At 40.2% G+C, this 23,156-nt stretch overlaps 1 protein-coding gene and 1 long non-coding RNA gene across 5 annotated transcripts in view; one reads left to right on the top strand and one right to left on the bottom strand.

Moving 5' to 3' along the window:
* Positions 1-960: 960 nt before the first annotated feature.
* The window catches only part of IGSF11 (immunoglobulin superfamily member 11), a 139,377-nt gene continuing 117,181 nt past the window's right edge, over positions 961-23,156 (bottom strand). For 3 of the 4 annotated variants that reach the window (XM_043875168.1, XM_043875169.1, XM_043875171.1), the window contains exons 2-7: positions 18,610-18,773; positions 16,436-16,643; positions 13,743-13,898; positions 5,891-6,013; positions 4,709-4,859; positions 961-3,280 (exon numbers count right to left, since the gene is read on the bottom strand). In XM_043875168.1, the coding sequence (XP_043731103.1) occupies positions 2,821-3,280; positions 4,709-4,859; positions 5,891-6,013; positions 13,743-13,898; positions 16,436-16,643; positions 18,610-18,773 (1,262 nt within the window). In that variant the 3' untranslated portion in view covers positions 961-2,820. The remainder of the gene's footprint in view (positions 3,281-4,708; positions 4,860-5,890; positions 6,014-13,742; positions 13,899-16,435; positions 16,644-18,609; positions 18,774-23,156) is intronic. The other variant, XM_043875170.1, reaches the window with a different exon arrangement.
* LOC122675950 lies at positions 12,695-22,127 on the top strand. Its single transcript, XR_006335374.1, has 3 exons — positions 12,695-13,587; positions 18,017-18,021; positions 22,116-22,127. It is a non-coding gene; the product is annotated as an uncharacterized LOC122675950 (long non-coding RNA).

Here is a 23,156-nt window from a genome sequence, read left to right as displayed (position 1 = left end):
ACAAGTAGGCTGTGATTTTATATATGCTTATTATAATTCCTAGAATAAACACTGTAGAAAATGTACAAAGTGATATACTCAAAAGCACTAAAATATAGAGGAGAAATCCTAAAAATTATTCAAGTCATCCACAAGAAGGTAAAAAAAGAGAAGCAAGTAATAGGAAATCGAGGAGAAAAAAAGGAGGAAAAAAAATTAGCAGCTTTAATCCCTAAATATATCAACAATTACCTTAAATGTAAATGGTCTAAATACACCAATTAAAAGATAGGTATTTGTAGATACAAAAATATGATTCAACAATGTGCTGTCTGTAAGAAACTCCCTTCAAATACAATAACAGTTATGTTGTAAGAGTTGTTAACCAGTTGCTAAGTCGTGTCCGACTCTTTGCAACCCCAACGACTGCAGCACACCAGGCTCCTCTTTCTTTCACCATCTCCCAGAGTTTTCTCAAATTCATGTCCATTGAATCAGTGTCAAACTTCTAATGATAAAGAATGGAGCTGGGCTTGACTGGTGGCTCGGTGGTAAAGAATCTGTCTGCAAATGCAGGAGACACGGGTTCAATCCCTGGTCCAAGAAGATCCCACATGCCCCAGAGCAACAAAGCGTCCAACTGTTGAGGCTGTGCTCTAGAGGCTGGGAGACACAACTAGTGAGCCCATGTGTCACAACTACTGAAGCCTGTGCACCCTGAGCCCATGCTCTGCAACGAGAGAAGCCACAGCAACGAGAAGCCTGCACACCGAAAATAGAGAGTAGCCCCCACACTCAGAAATTAGAGGAAAGCCCATGTGGCAGCAAAGATCTAGCACAGCCAGGGGAAAAAAAAGAGTGGAGCTAGGTAATTTTTGGAATACTATAAGCTCATTAAAATTTAACAGAATGGGAAAATGCTTATAACATCAAGAGTACGTTAAATACAAAATCATGCATCATTAATATAAGTAAAAACAATTTTTTATATGAATAAACTTTTATTGAATTTTAGATAATTAGAAAGAATAAAGAAATGCAAGATAAATGTTTTTGAAACAACATCTGACAGTATCATCTTTTTTGTCATTGGTATTTTCACTTTTCTTTATAAAAAGTATAGACATTCATTTATTTAAATTTTTACAAAGTCAAGAACCATCAAATGGAAAATATAAGTAATGCTAGAGTAAATTCAGCTTTTCATCAATATTGGGATGGTTGCAGTGGTTAGGTTCAGAACTTAGCCCTCTTGGAAAAATAATGTATGCAGCAGCTGTTGGTTTCCATTATTCAAATACGTCTTAAAACCAGGAGGCCACTTCCTGTGACGACTGTTCTTTCAGGAAAAGAGAGCAAAAAGCATAGTGGGATGACAGAATGAAAGACAATAAGGGGGAAAGAAAAGATGGCCTGATCGCACCACAGGGTCAGAATCATAAAAAATTTAGGAAACAAATCTGGGACGAAACCATTCGTGTGTTGCTTTAAGTGTGATTAAGGCGAGACTGTCACCGGGACAAGCATGGACAGATCTACAGAGCACACCCAGTGGCGAGTCTGTGGATTGCCTGGTGGGCTCCAGGCTAGGTAACTGATCACAGAGGGTCTCTTTACATGGTGCAAAACGCATTTGGGCAAAATTGCAACCCTGGGCTGTGACAAGTACGGGGCAGAGCCTCCCAGGAGCCTATCTGAAGACATTCCTTTTGTCTCAGTCTTATCTCTTTTGCAAATCTAATCATTATGGAAACAAAAAAAAAAAAAACAAGACAAAGCAACTCCTGCCCTCCCTTTAACAACCTAGAAATCTGGACTTGTCAAACAAGGAAAATTCACCTCCCACAGTACAAAGGCATGGGGTGCTGCCCTCATTAAGAGCGGCCTGGCGTGACAGCAGGGAGACCTGGACGGCCCTGCCGACAGGCTGCCAGGAATTCCTCTCCACGCGCCTGCATGACCTAGGTCTTTTATGAAGGGCCTCCTGCCGGGTTCAATCCGCGTATTCTCAATGAACATGGTGTTAACAGTAGTCTTTACTTTCCTAACCCAATGCCTCTCACTTATTTTCCTTAAAAAAAAAACAAGTTTTCTTTTTAAAAATATTTTCCCAGGAAATAAGGAACAGTAATTGTCATTGACCTACAACAGACCCCAGAAAAACACAGGCAATAATCTGTCAATACTCCAAATATGAAATTCATGGTCCAGGAAGAGATAAATAAATAAATATGACGGGGCTTCTCCAAGAAGTTTCTAGTTTTCACCCATTCCTTACTGACTTTTGTTGGTGTAAAAAGTTTTGATTCTATGATACAAGAGCCAGCCCTGTGAAGACCAATACTCGCCATTTATGCCATTTGGCCCATACAGCGGGAGGGGATGGAGAGAGGCCAGACGATGCACAGGGGTGCTCAGTATGTTTTCTAAAGACACCTATCTTTTTAAATAATTTCATTATTTAAACTCCATGTGGCACTTTATTCTCTTGAAAAATTATTACGTTAGGCGTGAATTAAAAAAACAAGCCCGTCTGGACTGCAGATGGGTTTTCAGTGCTACTCTGCTCTTACACCTCCTTCCTTGGCTTGGCACATCTGTGAGATCCAGCTTTCTGAATGGAATCCTGAGACCGCTCGGGTGGGGGAACATGTCTTCATGCCGGAACATTCCAGTTCGGTTTACAAATCTCAGTGGCCAGGTCACAGCACGGCCTCCTCCTTTGTGCTTTTTACTAGAATCATTGTCAGGAAATTGTCCTTCCCAGCTCTGCCACCCCACCCTCCCCCTGGAATGAGGGCATCCTTAGCTTTTTTTCTGCACATGCCCTCCGCCGGTGTCCTATACCAGGGACCCGGCCCGACTCTGGGCTGGCACCATGACAGGGACAGCACCGATGCGCTCCAGGGTGGCTTGGCTGACAGTGTAGGAGTGTGTGTGCAGTGACGGTACGGGCGGAGGCCGGGCCTTCCTGCTGACAGAACCATTGCTCTTGGACACGGCCTGCGGTGACGACCCTCTGCTGGCCGTCACTACCAGGGTCTTCTGCGGGGCTGGGGCCAGATGGCTGCCGTTGGCATAGATGGCTGGAATGCTGGCGTTGCCCGAGTGGAGGGAGAAGGACTGGCGCAAGTCACCAAAGTGGCTGAACGCCTCCGTGTTTCTGTGCACTTTGGGGTTGCTGCTCCAGTAGCGGCTGTTGTAGGTATTGGAAGAGGTCAGTGTGTTGTTCTCCGAGGAGGATATCTCCGTGTGAAATGCTTTGGCAGAAGAAGAACATTTGGGTGGAAGATCATCCTCTCTGAAAATGAACAAAAGTAAAGCTGTTGTCAGAATTTACTTGATGTCCACCTTACCCTTCTGCCCAGGACTCTTTCTTCTCATATTCAGGCTAACATGTCTGTGAAATTCACCCCCTCAGAACAGACCACTTTCTCATGAAAGCAAACATGGCAAACACCAGGCCTCGGTGCTGACGTTCATTCCCTTTAAGACAATGCTTAAGAAAAATTCTCCCTCAGCATCTCAGTCTCCAAGGGAAAAAAAGTAGTATCAAATCTTCCAAAGACTATGTCTTCCAATGTAATTGAAATATTATATATACATGCATATATATGTGTGTGTATATATATATAGTGCTCTAAATAGGAAAATAGTCCATGAAGAAATCCACTGAGCTAGCTGCTATAAAATAGCTAGGAAACCATCCTATGGATGTAGCAACTTCAAAAAACTACTAGGGTTGGCTTGATTTGCATTTGGGGGTATTTGAGAAATTCCTATGGTGTGCTGATGAGAGGTTTTTCCCATTAATCTTACACTGGGATGAAATCTGTCCAAACCCTTAAGAATTATAAGAGCCTAAGACAAGTTGTTAAGTTAATCTAAGATGCTAACTAATTCACTTAACATTTCTTGAGTATCAGGCATTTTATTAGATGTTTCATATAAAAAAAAAAAAAAAGACAGCTCTTCTACCCAAGACCAGGGCCTAAGTCAACTTATGTGAGAATGTGGTGCCTGGACTAATCTTAGACCTGACCAAAGAATGTATTGAAGAGATGGATGAAGAGGGACGGGAAGTATGGTCCAGGAAGAGGGTGGGAGCTAAAGGAAAAGCCTCGAGGCACGAGGGAAGACAGACTAGACTGGAGCTGTGTATGTCATTTTTAATAAGGATATTGATGTGATGCCATCTAAGACTGAGCCTGAACCCCCATACTCGCACAATACACCAAGGGTCACCTTTCTCTCAATATCATTTGACATTCTTTGCTGATGATGTTCACATTCTTGACTCAATTGTTTTCAACCAAGTCATACTGGTTTGGTCTATGTGTACAGGTGGTGTTCTTTCTTGTTTATGAACTCATCATTTATAAATGCCAATATTAAATACACATTCTAAAGTAATTTTTCCACTATGGCAGCCACCTAATCCCACCCACCCTGAAGCTATGGGAGGAAATGAGGAGATTCTTCACTTGTGTCCTCCTCGTTGGGCACACGCTAGACTAGCCACTGCTCCCCATCCATGATCCAGTAAATAAAGCTGAGCAGTCAATGAGAAAGAGCGATGTAACATACAAGAAACGATCATTTGGCCACTTTAACTGTCTTGGTTAAAGTCATACTATTAGCAAACAAACCTTAGCTGCCAAATAGAAATATAATAGAAACACAGACACTGGATATACCAATGTCAGGATAAATTATCTGACACACAAACCTTATTTCATTAGGAATTTCTTCTTCCTCCTCCTCTTTATTTTTGCTTCTCCAGTAAAAGAATGCCCCTAAAATTAGTGCAATGCAAAAAATGATAATAACTGCACCAGTGCCAATGGCTCCAGCTATTAGTCCAATGCTCCTGGGCTGGGCTGCAAAATATATTTAAGGTATATTTAAAGAAAAAAAGGAGAGAGAGAGAGAAATAGAATATGCTCATACAACTTCATAAATAGTTTAAAATACCCAAGAATCTTCTTAAAATGCACAAAATTGCCTACAGTATTGCATCCATCTAAAGTTAAATCTTGCTTAACTTTCTGTATCCCCAGTGGCTAGGACTAAAACAACAGGCTCACAAACATTTATTGAATGAATAAACATTTACACAACTCACAGCTGCAGGAGAGTCACCACCATAGCAGAGCAGGAAAAAGACCATACCTGACTACCTGTCTATGTGCGTGCATGCTAAGTCGCTTCTGTTGTGTCCAACTCTCTACAACCTATGGACTATGGCCCGCCAGACTACTCTGTCCATGGGATTCTCCAGGCAAGAATACTGAAGTGAACTGCCATGCCCTCCTCCAGGGCATCTTCCCGACCCAAGGATTGAACCCAGGTCACCTGCACTACAGGTGGATTCTTTACCACTGAGCTACCCAGGAAGCCGACTGCCTGCCTAACCTGCCCACAATGAACCCAGCAAGCAGTGGGATAACTTATCACTTCCTCTTAGTCAGATCATTCCCTTTTGCAGCTGGAATTCAAGTAACCCAGGATTCTCAACTAGAGAAAAAACATCTGCACTACTTAGGTATGACCTGGGCACCCAACATTTTAGCAGACATAAGGGATTAGGAGAAAATACAAAAAGGTCTTGCCACGACCAGAAGGTAACTCCAAATTTTTATATGTCTCCAGCGCTACACAATCAGAACTGATTTGATTCTAATGATCCTGAGGAGAAGACATTTTACCATAAAGAACAAGTCATATTGCTGAGGCTGAAAAGTACACTAGTATATTTCTGTAACATTTTCACTAATGATTAAAATCAAAACAACTTCTATTTTCTCTTCAAATGACCTAAGTCTCATTACTCGAAACTCTTCATTCCCTGGTTTAATGAAGATCTTGGCATTTCAGAAACAGAGTGGACACCAGAATTTCACATACTTACGAGAAATGACCTGGAGATCCAAAAGACAGGTGCTGGTCCCAATGGCGTTAGAAGCCACACACTGGTACAAACCTGACGACAAGGCGCTGATATTCCGGATGGTGACTGTTCCCTGGACCTGGTCTGTCACAAAAATAACAGTCAAGTGAGGCTTTTGGAAAGAAAACAGGAAACCAAAGAAATCAGCAGAAAGCTATAAAAAAAATGAACAGTGAGGAACTATCAATATTGTTTTTCTAGAGAGAGTTTTTGGTTTATGAATGTTAAAGACTATATCATAAAATAAAGTTAAAGATCTAGAGCTACAGAAAAAAGTGAAATTAGTTGGTCAGTCATGTCTGACTCTGTGACCCCATGGACTGTTGCCCACCAGGCTCCTCTATCCATGGGATTCTCCATGCAAGAATAATGGAGTGGGTTGCCATGCCCTCCTCCAGGGGATCTCCAATCCAGGGAGTGAGCCTAGGTCTCCCACGTTGCAGGCAGATTCTTTAATAGCTGAGCCACCAGGAAGAGCTACAAAGGACTCTCCTAAATAAGGGCAGTCTCACAGCCTAATCTGCAGATTAACATGAGGTCCTAAAGGTGAGTAGCCTTCCTTGAGGAAATGTTGGCTAATGCCTGTTTTAGAGAATCTACGATCATAAATACTGAATTTTAATTCTGAGGAAATGCTATAATACAAAACTGAGGTTAAACCCATTATGCTAATGTTTGCTTCATTCTTAATGGGGAAAATATCCACTCTGTGCTCCAAGGTGTAGACTGTTACTCGCTTTCAATAATGATTATAACCATTCCTCAGTCCAGCTCCTCCACAAGGTGGACACCAAGGCAAGCAAGAGGTTTACTGGAGGCAACAGCAGTAAAGGAAGCAGAGAGGAACCTGGAGAAACAAACGGAGAGGCTCGGACTGCAGTACAGGTCTGACCACCATGAAGGGGAGAGAAAAGAAAGGAGGGGGCGTTTTCAGACTGCAACACAATGTTGCTGAAGTTTCCGCCAGGCTGATGGGGAGTCCTGGAGACAAAGTCACCTGTTCCAGGCATCTCGCTCCTTGCAGGAACAGGCCTGTATTAGCAGCCCCCCTGAGCCTGGTGACTGGCTGGGAGCAGTCCAGGCAAAGCCTGCCTGGCTGGGAAGCAGTGCTGGATGCTGGAGGAAGCTGCTGAGGCTGTCAGTCAGTCATGCTCCCCACAGCAGGAGCTCTCAGCCCGGCATGTTCAAGGTGATCACAATGATATTACAAAGAACTGTTTCAGGGCTTCACATTTCAGTCATTTATCAACATGAGGATAGTTTATTTATTCCTCATAAACAAAATGTAAATGACCTGATAAAAACCAAAGTTAATAGTTATTACTATGTGCCAAGTACTGGCTACGCTTTTATACGCTATTATCCTTATCGTTAAAATCACTCTTAGAGGTAGTATTATTATTAATCCCATTGAACAGATAAGGAAACTGAGGCTTCAGAAAAGTAATAAGATTACACAACTGGGCAACAGGAATTACAGCTGGATGGAGGGCTGTCTTACCTCTCAGTTCAGGGTTTCACTGCCTCCCTTAGGCAGAACATAACCATCCGTCACCTCAGCTCCTCAGAACAGCAGCACATCAGGAAAGGCTCCTGACTGCACACTTCTGGTGCAAAGTCCACACTCCTCGGGCAACACCTGGGGCTCTCGCTACCCTGTGCTGACAACCCTGACATGAAACTAAGACTGAATTACCTAGTTCCTGCTGGCAATCTTCATAGATCAAAGGCAGAAGCAGAGTCATTGAAGAAATAAATATTTATTGAGCACCTTTCTGTGTACCAGTTAATTTCTGAGGATGGGGATACAATGATGAACCAGACAAACGCAGCCCTGTACTTTAATGAGACAAGTACTTTAATGAGACAGCAACAGCCCTCAGGGTTATCTCACTGCATTCTAACATAATACAGTGGGTAGTGTTAACAAGGACTGAATCATCAAACACACACGGAAATTAACATCAGTATACAGGCCAGGAAAAGGAGGGTTTTTTTTTTTTTGTTTTTGCTATTGCTTTTCAGTGGAAGAATGTAAATGATCCAACCCATACTATATGGATATTCTTACTAAATGGGTATCCTACTTAAGACATTTGAATTGTACTGTACACACCCAAGTCAATATACCCGGCAGTTATTTGGTTCACACTTGTATGTTATTTCCTTTTCCTTAAGAACACACGATTCTGATGGCTACCAATGTCTGGGCTTTTCAGTGAACTCAGAGAGTTGGGCCAGTCTGAAGGGAAACTTGTTTTCTCCTCCTCTATGTTCTATTTGATTTCCCAGGCTCTCATAAACGTCTCTCCCATGTGTTTTCCAGCTCCCTGTATTCTCTAGTGCTGGAACTTACCGCATTTATTATAATTTCTGACTTACTTGTCTCATTAGGATAATGGACTGGGTTTTTCTTGTTTATCACGGTATCACCATCCTCAGAAATTACCCAGCACACGGAAAGTTACGCAACAAAGATATAAATGGACTATATTCTCTTGAGTGTCTATTGTGTACCACATGCACTATACTAAGAGTTTTACATGTCTCTTTAATTTTACAAACCTTAAGTTTTATATTCTGTACTTTTCAAAAGTGAAAAGTTCAGAGTAGCTATGCAATTGGTCCAAGATCACACAGTACACAAGTAGCAACACAAAAAATGAGGTTGTCTGTGTCCAAAGCTCATAATCACCATATCCCTACTTGGCTTTCTAGTAAGATATTTAATACCATAATATTCTCTGGGGTACATCTATAGGATATTTTCTAACTTTGCAATCAATGTCCCAATGCCGTTAGTCTTAAACTAAGCCATCTGTGGAAATCCATCTTCAATACATTAACAAATGTCATCATTCAAGAAAACCATAATTTTTGGACCACTCAGTCAGTCAGTTCGGCTGCTAAGTCATGTCCGACTCTTTGTGACCCCATGAATCGCAGCACGCCAGGCCTCCCTGTCCATCACCAACTCCTGGAGATTACTCAAACTCATGCTCATCGAGTTGGTGATGCCATTCAGCCATCTCATCCTCTGTCGTCCCCTTTTCCTCCTGCCCCCAATCCCTCCCAACATCAGGGTCTTTTCCAATGAGTCAGCTCTTCGCATGAGGTGGCCAAGGTACTGGAGTTTCAGCTTCAGCATCAGTCCTTCCAATGAACACCCAGGACTGATCTCCTTTAGGATGGACTGGTTGGATCTCCTTGCAGTCCAAGGGACTCTCAAGAGTCTTCTCCAACACCACAGTTCAAAAGCATCAATTCTTCGGTGCTCAGCTTTCCTCACAGGCCAACTCTCACATCCATACATGACCACTAGAAAAACCATAGCCTTGACTAGACGGACCTTTGTTGGAAAGTAATGTCTCTGCTTTTTAATATGCTATCTAGGTTGGTCATGACTTTCCTTCCAAGGAGTAAGCATCTTTTAATTTCATGGCTGCAATCACCATCTGCAGTGATTTTGGAGCCCCCAAAAATAAAGTCTGACACTGTTTCCACTGTCTCCCCATCTATTTCCCATGAAGTGATGGGACCAGATGCCATGATCCTAGTTTTCTGAATGTTAAGCTTTAAGCCAACCTTTTCGCTCTCCTCTTTCACTTTCATCAAGAGGCTCTTTAGTTCCTCTTCACTTTCTGCCATAAGGGTGGTGTCATCTGCATATCTGAGGTTATTGATATTTCTCCCAGCAATCTTGATTCCAGCTTGTGCTTCATCCAGCCCAGCATTTCTCAGGATGTACTCTGCATATAAGTTAAATAAGCAGGGTGACAATATATAGCCTTGACGTACTCCTTTCTCAATTTGGAACCAAACTGTTGTTCCATGTCCAGTTCTAAATGTTGCTTTCTGACCTGCATACAGGTTTCTCAAGAGGCAGGTCAGGTGGTCTGACAGTCCCATCTCTTTCAGAATTTTCCACAGTTTATTGTGATCCACACAGTCAAAGGCTTTGGCACAGTCAATAAAGCAGAAATAGATGTTTTTCTGGAACTCTCTTGGTTTTTCAATGATCCAGCGGATATTGGCAATTTGATCTCTGCTTCCTCTGCCTTTTGTAAAACCAGCTTGAACATCTGGAAGTTCTTGGTTCACGTATTGCTGAAGCCTGGCTTGGAGAATTTTGACCATCACTTTACTAGCATGTGAGATGAGTGCAATTGTGCGGAGGTTTGAGCATTCTTTGGCATTGCCTTTGTTAGTGATTGGAATGAAAACAGACCTTTTCCAGTCCTGTGGCCACTGCTGAGTTTTCCAAATTTCCTGGCATATTGAGTGCAGCACTTTCACAGCATCATCTTTCAGGATTTGAAATAGCTCCACTGGAATTCCATCACATCCACTAGCTTTGTTCACAGTGATGCTTTCTAAGGCCCACTTGACTTCACATTCCAGGATGTCTGGCTCTAGGTGAGTGATCACACCATTGTGATTTATCTGGGTCATGCAGATCTTTTTTGTACAGTTCTTCTGTGTATTTTCGCCATCTCTTCTTAATATCTTCTGCTTCTGTTAGGTCCATACCATTTCTGTCCTTTATCGAACCCATCTTTGCATGAAATGTTCCCTTGGTATCTCTGATTTTCCTGAAGAGATCTCTAGTCTTTCCCATTCTGTTGTTTTCCTCTTTTTCTTTGCATTGATCGCTGAGGAAGGCTTTCTAATCTCTCCTGGCTCTTCTTTGGAACTCTGCATTCAAATGGGAATATCTTTCCTTTTCTTCTTTGCTTTTCGCTTCTCTTCTTTTCACAGCTATTTGTAAGGCCTCCTCAGACAACCATTTTGCCTTTTTGCATTTCTTTTCCATGGGGATGGTCTTGATCCCTGTCTCCTGTACAATGTCACGAACCTCCATCCATAGCCAATTAACAAAGTTGTGATAGTTTCAGGGGAACAGCAACGTGACTCAGCCATACATATACATGTATCCATTCTCCCCCAAACTCCCCTCCTATACAGGCTGCCACATAATATTAAGCAGAGTTCCCTGTGCTATACAGTAGGTCCTTGATGGTTATCCATTTTACATACAGCTGTGTGTACCCGCCCATCCCACACTCCCTAACTATCCCTTCCCCCATTCTTCCTCGCCCCTGCCTAGCAACCACTAAGTTTGTTCTCTGACTCCTCAGTCTCTTTCAGTCTAGGACAGTTGCCTGTGTCCTCATTCCCTGCTGGGTATTTCCTCGTGACTGGACTCAGGTGATGCGCTTTGACAGAAACACTGAAGCAGCGATGCTGTGTCCTCAGTGTGTAAGACATGAGGCACACAACAGCAGTTTGTCACAACACTGGTTGTGTGGTTACAGTGGTGTCCACCAGGCCTCTCTACTATTTACTCTTCGTGATTAGTAAGTTACTAATTTACTCTTCGTGATTAGTAAGTTATTTGTGGGGAAATACTTTGGAACTAGTAAACATGTTTCTCATCAAACGACAGCTCCTATTTTGACATTAGGGATGATTTTCTAACTGTCATTCCTTCTACCAACACTGGTAGCCATTCTAATGTAAGAAAAGGCTCTCCTTTCTCCCCCATTTATTTATGTCTATCAGCAGGGATTCAGGGATTCTCATTGTGTTCAGTGGATTACATTATTATTTCAATGTTCACACTGTCCCAGATTTGTCCCAGAAGGAGCTCCTTCAAGCTAGCTCCTATACAAGGACAATTCTAATCCCCACATATTATGCTCTGTCACTACTCAGGCTTCTGGGGTGCCCTCTTCTGGTGGCAGTTATTCTTTTCTCAGGAATGCATACTGAATTTATATTAAGCAAATGTATACAGATTAGTAAAATAAATCTTCTAAAAGAATTCTAAGTTATTTTGAGATTATATGCTATTTTGTCTATTGTATTAATGCAGATATTAAGAGGTAAATTTAATTAAAAATCAGACTCATTTAATGTGTATTATTATAATAGACAAAGTTATCCAAAGTTAAGTCTGACAACCAATCCAGAGTTGGAATTACAAGACACATGCTGTCATCTTTGGCATTAATGTTCACTTTTACACCTCAAGTAACAAAGAATATGCAAGTTGCAAAGAAGATATCAAGAAATTTGACTAATATCTATTTATTCAGAAACAAGTAGGTATGGAAGGCTCTTTCTACAGATACTCACAGGTTACATACAACCATTTTTAAACTTTATTTGCAATTCCAAACTCAGACCAATATTTCAAAGAAATGTTATAAATCATAGAATCTTAATGCTGATACAGAAGAGTTGGAGATGATACTGCTAAATCCCTTTATTTTACAAAAAGACAACACACACACAAAAAGGATAACACAGGCCCAAAGAGGTGAACTGTCATAGAAATAGTTACTGGACAATCTAGAACTTGAATATAGTTTTCAGGATTTAAAGATAAGAGCTATTCTAAACATGCCACTTATAACATTAAGATTAATAAATCAGGCCACAAAAGAAAAAAAAAAAAAAAGCTATTTAGCCTCACTGTATGGTTAAAACATCTAGCAATAAACAATCAGTAAGGAACAACAGCATTGTAGTAATCATAATTAGAATAACCCAGAAGTTATTATGGTGAAAAATTGGTTTTTAAAATAATACTGGGATAGGTTAATTAAAAAGTGATGGGAAGATCCATTAATAATTTCTGTGGGGATTCTTAAAGGAAACTGAAACGCTCTTAAGAGGCTGGTGATCCTGGTTCTTTCATGTCCAACTTCACCATAGAACTTAGGACTTTCCTTCCCATGACAAGTATACACCATTAATATGATTCAAACTTATCAAGCATAACTAAGGTTGTTTGGGACCTCTCCATTAATTGCCAGCTCCTTAAGATCTGTAAATCTTCCCTGAGAATGCTAGAAGAGATATGATCTGTATTAGAGATGATGTAACACACAAGATAGCAAAAATGTATCTCCTTGAAATAGAATTATATATATAATTGTAGAATTTCCCTCATTTCATACATTTTCCTCAGTTTTCAAGGATGTTTCCTTTAATATCAAATCTAAGCAGTTGGATTTATATGCAGTAAGCCCTCAATGATACTCATGCCTCCTCCATCTTTACCTGTCTGCTGTGATTAACTCCTTAATCTCCCATGATCTGAGGCCTTTTCCTGATCTCTTTCCCATCTTCCTCCTCTCATTAGACTTGAGGCTGAAAAGGATGATTAACCGTCTCGTAACTATGTGGATGTTTCTCATACTAACACAGGCAATTGTTTCTTAAGTAGAAAGTAGATTCTCAGTTACAAACTTTAAGGATTATTTTACAGTTAGCAATTCAAAGAAACTACCGATTAGCTATTTTAAATCTTCACTACAAAGAAACAGAATTTCCATATATAGTTACCACTGGATAAGATACATTTCATAAAGTCAGCAATGAGAAGATGAAAGAAAATAGTTTTATTCTCTTTAGAGCTGAAAACACAAAACAATCCTGAGAGCTTTTCAGCAGTTACAAATACAGTGTGTTCTTTGGATGTCAGGGCGATCTGGTTGCCACATCTGTCACCCCATTGATCGCCAGGGTTGATTCGGCTGATCTGGCTGGCTAGGCGGGTGTCCCCTTCCTCCCTCACGGCTCCATGTGTGTCCCTCCCGAAGCTGCGCGCTCTGTCGAAGAGGACGACCATCCCCGATAGAGGAGGACCGGTCTTCAGTCAAGGGTATATGAGTAGCTGTGCTCCCCTGCTAGAACCTCCAAACAAGCTCTCAAAATCTATTAAAGTTAATTACTTTGTGAATCACCTGTGAAATGAAATTTTCCATGATAATGAATCAAATGGACAAAGCAACACCATACATACCCTGAGTCGCTGTTGGAGGTAGTTTGAGGGTATTGTCTAACTTCTCCCAAAGGTAAGTTGGTCGAGGAATGCCTTCCTCTGAGCTACAGAGCAGGATGACATCGCTGCCGATATCCTGTGACCCTTGGATTTGGCAGTGTGGGGCAGAAGGGGGAACTGTAACAGGAAGAGTAAGTAACAGAGGATACATTTACCATGAGCCAGAGGATGACAGAAGACACATCAACATTCAGCACACTGGAACCTCAGAGGGCACTGTTGGGGAGCACATACCAGAAGACCTCCTCGTGAGCAAAGCCAGTGAATGGTGTGTACTGTTCACAGGACTTGGTCACGAGTGCAGGGCCGACAGCTTCAGCTGGCAGGGAGCAAGTATGTAAAAAGGGCAACAGCTTCTGACTACATTTTCAAGATACCTTATGGTTTTAGTTTAACTTGTTTTTTTCCTCCAAAGATCTGTACTCATATTATTTTTAAAATCCTCTGTCAACCTATTGCTTTTAAAAGCATTACCGAATTCACACAAGTTCACAGCGGCATTATTCACAATAGCTAAAAGGTGGAAATAACCCAAGTGTCTATAGATGGATGGATGAACAAAATATAGTATGGACATACAATGGAGTATTATTTAGCCTTGGTAAGTAAGGAAATTCTGACACAGGCTACAACATGGAGGTAGCCAGAGAATATCATGTTAAGTGAAAAAATTCAGTTATAAAAAGACAAATAATGTATGACTCCACTTATATGCGGTCCCTAGGGTACTCAAATTCACAGAAAAAGAAAACAGAACAGTGATTTCCAGCAGCTGAGGGGACACAAAAATGTCATTTAATGGGTGGAGTTTTATCTTTGCAAGTTGAAGAAAGTTCTGGAGATTAGTCCAAACACCACTGAATTGCTCACTTAAAAACTGGCTAAGATGGTAAATTTTTGTTATATTTTACCATAATTAAAATTTTTTAATTAATTATGAAAGAGCCCATTTGTAAAGAAGATATTTCAAGGAACAGTACCCACTTACCCTGCCAGCTACTCTTTGCTAAAACCACCTTAACATTGGTCTTAACTCTACTTAAGAACACAGTTAACTCTACTAACAAAACCAGACACACTAACTTTATACCAACTTCTATTCTCTAGTAGGGGGAGTTAGAATGAGGTTCAAGTATATCTACTACTTGATAGTAACACATGGACATTTTATTATCATTAAGAAAGATAAGGACACAAAGGATGTGAAACACAAACTTTTCCAAGAAAGAACACTAAAGGAAGGAGGTGGTAGTTTATAGTAAAAAACACTGGTATCCCCAAGTGATTCAACAGTGGAAGGGAAAAGCGGGAGCATGTGCCAAGGAATCCTGGAGTCGATTCTGAGACCTGAGTAGGATGGAGGACAGTCCAGAGCATCAGCCTTCTCTAAGTATTTCTCAGTCTCCCCAAAAGAGCTCAATGTAGCCACTTCTACCACAAACATCCATTTATGAGGCAGCACTTTATCTCAGAAGCAGCAGAACTGAGAAACAAAACATGTTTAGGATGAAGTTAATTTAGCATGAGATAAATTAAGTCTACCTGCTTGGTATAATGGAAAGAATACTGGTTTGAGCAAAGAGATCTACATTGTAATCTGAGCTTTACTGTCATTCAAAGTCTACACAACCTTGATATTGGTGGCTGTTGGTGGTTTAGTTAATAAGTCGTGTTCAACTCTTGCAACTCCATGGACCACCATGCTCCTCTGTTCATGGGATTTACCAAACAAGAATACTGGAGTGAGTAGCCATGTCCTTCTCCAGGGGATCTTCCCGACCCAAGGATCAAACCCGGGTCTCCTGTGTTGCAGGCAGATTCCTTACCAACTGAGCCACCAGGGAAGCCCACATAACCTTGGAAAAGGCTCTGAATCTATTTGGTCTCAGTATTAAGACTGAGTTGATCATATAATTTATCATCCAAACAATGATAGTTTTGAAAGTAAAAGGAGGTATTATTAAAATTCTGCCAGAACAAGAGTTAAAGCTTAGAAGAGTCGTGGGCCTATTTAGCATCTCATAAATAGTAAGTAGTAGCAAATTTATTCTCATGTGTGCGAAGCTCCCTGCTCCCTACACATTATCAAACATCCATGATTTAATTTGCATCCAACAATGTCTTATCCTATAAAAGCTTGGGCTTCCCAGGTAGCACTAATGGTAAAGAACCCTCCTGCCAATGCAGGAGATAAAACAGACATGGGTTCACTCCCTGGGTTGGGAATATCAAATGGAGGAGGGCATGGCAACCAACTCCAGTATTCTTGCCTGAAGAATCCAATGGGTAGAGGAGCCTGGTGCTACAGTCCACAGGGCTGCAAAGAGTAGGACATGACTGAAGTGACTGGGCACACACATAAAAGCTTAGGAAAAGTGAGGGGCTACTTTTGATGGTATTTTTACTGTCTTTCTCCACCTTCAGGAAAAGTCATTTAAGAAGTAAGCTTTTGAGAACCACCTGAAATGGAGTAATGGGTGCAGAGACTATATGAAGAAGCACAGAGAAGCAGAGTCCAGATATGGCTACAAGGAGAGAGGACAGGAAAAAGACACAAGCAGTCAGAGTGTGCAGAAGAAATGGCAGAAGTAAATGTGCCTGGAAGTAAATTTGTAAGTAAAGCCAGAGTACCTGGAACATGCCCTGTCACTCACCCAAAACTGTGAGACCAGTGACCCCAATATTCCTGCCACCTCTATCTGGAAGGTTGTTAACCAAACACTGGTAGGTGCCTGTATCTGACAGCTGAGTGTTGTTAATGAAGATGGAGACATTGGTGGCTGGCATGGTGCCTGTAAATCCTACCCGACCATGGAATCGGGGGGCACCATCAAACATCTGTCCACCTTGATAGAGAATGACCTGCAAAGGAAAGCAAAAGAAATCATTTGGCCAATGCATCTCCTTCTAGACACATAACAGGAACTATACAGTAAAGAGCAGACTATACCAAACATTGGAAAATTTTATTTCTAATCTTAGAGTTGTCACCAACTTTTTACCATAGCACCTATTTGTAGGTATCCAGGGGTTTTAAATTTCTACATACCAAACTGGAACAACACTGTATCTTTAGCTAACTCATCAGAATATATAAAGTGCATTTTATGATACCTTACTTTTGGTCCATAAATATTTTTACCAGTTCAAAAAATTAATTTCAAAATAAAAAGTTAAACTAGCACTGACATTCTCATGCTTACTAGGTCACAAAATGATAAGATCAAGTTATAGACTGGATATAAATGAATGTCAAAAAAGGGAAGAAGAGTTACAATCCATGACTGCTTTTCTTACGTCAATTTATTTATTAAAGCCAACTATTCTGGTGATTGCAGCCATGAAATTAAAAGATGCTTACTCCTTGGAAGGAAAGTCACGACCAACCTAGATAGCATATTAAAAAGCAGAGACATTACTTTGCCAACAAAGGTCTGTCTAGTCAAGGCTATGGTTTTTCCAGTGGTCATGTATGGATGTGAGAGTTGGCCTGTGAGGAAAGCTGAGCACCGAAGAATTGATGCTTTTGAACTGTGGTGTTAGAAAAGACTCTTGAGAGTCCCTTGGACTGCAAGGAGATCCAACCAGTCCATCCTGAAGGAGATCAGTCCCAGGTGTTCATTGGAAGGACTGATGCTGAAGCTGAAACTCCAGTACTTTGGCCACCTGATGCAAAGAACTGACTCATTGGAAAAGACCCTGATGCTGGGATGGATTGGGGGCAGGAGGAGAAGAGGACGACAGAGGATGAGATGGCTGGATGGCATCACCGACTGGGCATGAGTTTGAGTAAACGCTGGGAGTTGGTGATGGACAGGGAGGCCTGGCATCCTGCAATTCATGGGGTCACAAAGAGTTGGACACGACTGAGTGACTGAACTGAACTGAACTGAATTCATGAGAGAGGACTCAGAATGAAGTTGCAAAAAGCTCTTTAGGCTGACAGTGAGGTACCTGGTTTTATCCAAGCTTTACCTGTAAATATTTGGGTGTAGTCAAGTCTTTCCTTGCCTCTATCATTGACTCCTCAAATGATGAGGTTGAACAAAATGATCTCAGTCTAATTATAAAAGGCCCATGGACTAAAGAACTAGAAGAAGTTACTGTCAAACACATCTATTTAAATTTCTTATCAGAAAACTTGGCTTATCAAATATTTTTAGGCAGTAAAAATTCTACTGAAGCAGAAAAACTTCATAACAGAAATAAGTTAACTTTGGGAAGGAAAGGTATAGTCATGGTCACGAGTCACTAATTTTCTGAGCATTATTTTCTGTAATGGGTATCACATGTAATGGGGTCTTTTACCTATAACTGATATAGCTTATGAGGTAGTAGCTTCTATTTGAACATCTTGGAAGATGACTAGTGTGCCTGGCTTTATTTTAAAATACTTCTGCAATTAACCAAATAAATCAAGTACTATTAATACTATCTAAAGTTACTTCCTTAATACTATTATCACTACCTTTAAAAAGTACTTGCTCATCCACCTATGTCAGTGCCAGTCCCTTCCTGTCAAAATATACCTTTCTTTTACTGTCTCAGTATTTCCTATCAACAATGTCTTCTGATAAGATTCCAGATTCCTACATATTCCTCAGAAGGATCCTCTTGACATGTCTTAATTTTTTTTAAAGTCTTTCACAAAGAGGATAGCTTCTTTTGATAGTTGGCTAACAATGTAGGAATAGGACTTAAAACAGCACAGGCATACTGAAAGTATCACCTTATTCTAGAAATCAAATATGTATTCAAGACACTTTCCTACCCACCTCTTATAAAAAGATTAAAATCTCAGTGGCAGCACAGGATGGAACAGAAGTACCTGCTCAGGCTGGTTTGCATTGGAGAGAGGAATGACCATCCAAATGACATTGAGGTTAATGAGGGCGGCGCTGGTGGTGAAAGTACAGGGCAGGACTGCTGTCTGACCCCGGGCAACTTGAACACTCCCAGGGCTCTCAGAGACTTCCAGGGAAGCTGCAACACCTAGAGAAGAAGGAACAGGAGGTCATGTGATAGACCAAATCCCTTCAGAGAAAGCTTGTGTTTTATATTATCAAGTAATGTAGACAGACTGCCACGACAGTACTTATTAAACATCTACTGGCCATTCACTAAGTCAAAGTAATAAAAATTGGTCATCCCTTTACTTTTAAAAACCATAAATAAAAATTTTAGAGGCTACTGATTTATTTTATAAGACACTATCTTATATTTGCCAGATTCGAATACAAACTGGGAGAAATTAACCGAAAGCATTTGAGCAAAGTTTTAATGGTGATGAGGGATGAGACATAGACTGAAAATATTTTAAAGCATCATTGCACAACACTGTAAATTCACAAAATATGTCCAGGATCTATACCCTGAAAACTATAAAATTCAATGAAAGAAATTTTAAAAAGACTAAATAAAAGGACAGATATGCAACCCTCATGAGTTGGAAGATTTAGTATTGTTAGACACCAATCCTACCCTAACTGGTCTACAGATAGAGAGTAAAACCAATAAAAATTGAAGCAGACTTCCTGTGGATACTAATTATAAAACACATGAAAAGGCAAAGAACTAGAACAGCCAAAAGAATACCAAAAAAGAAGAATAAATTTGGAAAAGTTACACTATCTGATTTCAAAATTTGCTATAAATTGGCCATAGCAATCAAGACAGTGCAGTACTGGCATAAGAACAGATTCCCAGACAAATGGCACAGGATTGACAGTTCTGAAATAAACCCTGTATTTATGATCAAATGCTTTCAACAGAGGCAGAAGACAATTAAATGGGGAAAAATAGTCTTTTCAACAAATCATACTGGAACAGTTCAATATTAATATGCAAAAAGTTTAACTCAGACCTTACGTCACCACATACACAAAAATCAGTTCAAAAATATATCATAAACCTGAATGAAAGCATTAAAGCTATAAAACTTCTAGATATAAATATAGGAGAAAATTTTTGTGGCCTTGGGTTAGTCAAAGAGGTCTTAGATGTGTCACCAGGACCATAAATCGTAAAAGAAAACAATAATCTAGACTTCATTAAAATTTTTTGAAAGTTTGTACTTCAAAAGGTTTAATTAAGAAGATAAAAAATCAAAGTATAGACTGAGAAACATATCTGTAAACTACACCCCTGACAAAGGATTTGTCTATAGAATATAAATAATTATTACAGCTCAACAGTAAGACAGCCTAATATTAAAATGGGCAAAAATCTAAGTAAGTATTTTAACAAAGGTAATCAGTAAACACATGGAAAGATGCTCACTAGGAAACGGCAAACTGAAACCATAATAAGGCTATCACACAGCCACTGGAACGGCTATAATCCAGACAATATGAAGCACTGATGAGGGTATAGAGAAACTGGAATCCTCCTCATTTACTGCTACTGGGAATGTAAAATGGTACAATAACTTCAGAAAATAGTTTCAGTTCCTTAAAAAAATTTAACATAGACATGGAGTAAACTTACCATACAACCCAGAAATTTCATTCCTAGGAATCTACGGAAGTAGATTGAAAATGAAAATATATGTCCATGCAAAGACTATGAATGCTTATAACAGCATTATTTATCTCATACTTGTGAATGGAAAAAATATAAATATCCATTAGCTGATGAATAAACAAAATGTTGCATATCCATACAATGAAATACTATGCATAAATAAAAAGCAACAAGCTACTGATACATGTTACAACATGGATGAGCCTCTCAAAAAAATTTTGCTAAGTAAAAGGACCCCAGATTCAAAAGCCTCAGTTCAGTTCAGTTCAGTCGCTCAGTAGTGTCCAACTCTTTATACACACTGTACTATTCCACTAATATGAAAAGTTCAGAAAAGGCAAATCTATAGTGAGAAGAGGCAAATCAGTGGCTTGGCTGCACGGACTAGAGAGAAAGGAAAAGAGACTGATGCAAATAGGTTCAACGGAACTTTCCAGGGCAATGGAAAACTAAAACTGATTTATTCTGATAGCTGTGTAACCCTACAAGTCTACTAAAAATAACTTAATTTTATATTTTAAATGGGTGAGTTCTTTGTAGTATAAATTATACCCCAGTATCGTTATTAAAATTAAAAAAAAGAAAACAGTAACTTACCAGAGCTAACTCCTGGCAAGTCAAAATCAACTGTTATCTCTTCTGAAAAGAATGCCTGCCCCCTGGGACTGTAGAACAGTATGGGAATAACAGGAGGTTAAGTGAGAGGAATCCAACAAAGAAGTTATTCTAACTATGAAAAATACATTATGTCCATGGCACTATCTCAAACTGTTTTATTTTGAAGTGATATTATCTCAGTTCTCCCCAAAAAGTAACAAAATAACATACTTCTATGATTACAATTAGTATAAAAAATAAATGTTCATAGCACCTTTATTCTATAAAACTTCCTGTTCATTACATATAGTCTGATGAAACTCTGGGGAGTTAAATTTGCAGGATAAAATGTTTCATAAAATGAGCCATCTGTGGTAGAATATAAAGCACTTGATAACATCAGGAAAAGTTTTTAAGTTAAATAACTTTAGGGAAAGTCTCTCAATTTTAAAAAGGAAAATTGAAAGAACCTAAGAGGCAAACAGCAAAGGTCATTTGATCACAGAATAGGCAATGGCAGGAAAAAGCCACCTCCTGGGTAGAAATAGGTAAAGGGAGGGTATTTGTTCCAATGATTATTATAAATGTAGTGGAGATGTTTTCAAAAGTAAATGTGGGTGCTTCCCTGGCGGCTCAGCGGTAAAGAATTGGTTTGCCAATACAGAAGACACAAGTTCAATCCCTAGTCCAAGAAGATACCTCATGCCACAGAGCAACAAAGCTCATGCATCACAACTACTGAGCATGTGCTCTAGAGCCTGAGAGCTGTAACTACTCAGCCCACATGCCCTAAAGCCCATGCTCCACAAGAGAAACCGCTGCCATGAGAAGTCCACACACCACAACTAGAGAGCAGCCTCCACTCACCACAACTAGAGAAAAGCCTGTGCAGCAATGAAGAACCAGCAAAGCCAAAAATAGATAAATAAATAAAATAAAATAAAATTTTTAAAGTAACTGTGGACAGCAAACTGGCACAAAACCTCCATCACTTCATTCTTCAGATATCACTCCAAAGAAGCAGCACAGGGGATGTGCCCCATCCCCTTTAACTGTACAGGATAACATACACCCTCAACCCTCAAATCACTAACTTCAAGCTGAAGTTACACAATCTTTGACACAAATGAGAAAAAGGGGGGGAGGCAGTGAAAGGTAAAGAATGAAAGACAGAGATGTAGGTGGGAAAACTACCAAAATATGGCAGGATTCCAGTAGAGGAAGAGGAGACTGGCAGGACCAGGGTTGGGGATGAGAGGCAGGAGCAGGACTGCTGGCAGACGGCAGACTCCGGGGTGGCAGCAGCTGTGCAAGACTGACTTCATTTACCTCCCGTCTTTTAATTTTTTTTTTTTTTTTTTACTGAAGTATAGTTGAATTATAATGCTGTATACTTCTCATTTTTACATAAGGTTAACAATGAAATCTCAGGCACTGAGATAACTACAGAAGAAATATTCTATATAAGCTGCTTTCAAAACTCGTAAAAGCATAGATTTGAAGCTGGATAAGGCCTAGTTTGAAATCTGACTCTTTCATCTGCTTTGCTGTGGGGCCTCAAATAAGTCAGTTATTCTCTGATTACATCGCTTATTTGTAAAATAAGGCTAATACTTTCATCATCAGAAGAATGTAATGAAGGCGGTATCTGATGCTGATGGCTGATGATGACCGCTCCCTCAGTCACTACTTTAGCTGACAACACACATAGCAAGTCCACATTGCTGTTAATCAGTCACTAATTTGTGTCCAACTCTTTTTGACCCCATGGACTGCAGCACGCCAGGCTCCCAGGTCCTTTACTATCTCCCAGAGTTTGTTCAAACCCATATCCATTGAATCAGTGATGTCATCCAACCATCTCATCTTCTGTCGCCCCCTTCTCCTCCTGCCCTCAATCGTTTTCAGTATCAGGTTCTTCTATAATGAGTCAGCTCTTTGCATCAGGTGGCCAAAGTACTGGAGCGTCAACTTCAGCATCAGTCCTTCCAATGACTATTCAATTAAGCACTAAAGTGAAGAAGAACTAAAGAGCCTCTTGATGAAAGTTAAAGGGGAGAGTGGAAAAGTTGGCTTAAAGCTCAACATTCAGAAAACTAACATCATGGCATCCGGTCCCATCACTTCATGGCAAAGAGATAGGGAAACAGTGGGAACAGTGACTGACTTTATTTTGGGGGGCTCCAAATTCACTGCAGATGGTGATTGCAGCCATGAAATTAAAAGATACTTGCTCCTTGGAAGGAAAGTTATGAT

This window comes from Cervus elaphus, chromosome 19 (assembly GCF_910594005.1).
Source record: "Cervus elaphus chromosome 19, mCerEla1.1, whole genome shotgun sequence".
NCBI classification, from domain to species: Eukaryota; Metazoa; Chordata; class Mammalia; order Artiodactyla; family Cervidae; genus Cervus; species Cervus elaphus.
Note: the sequence above shows the minus strand (reverse complement) of the source record. Positions and strands in the feature narration are given on the sequence as shown.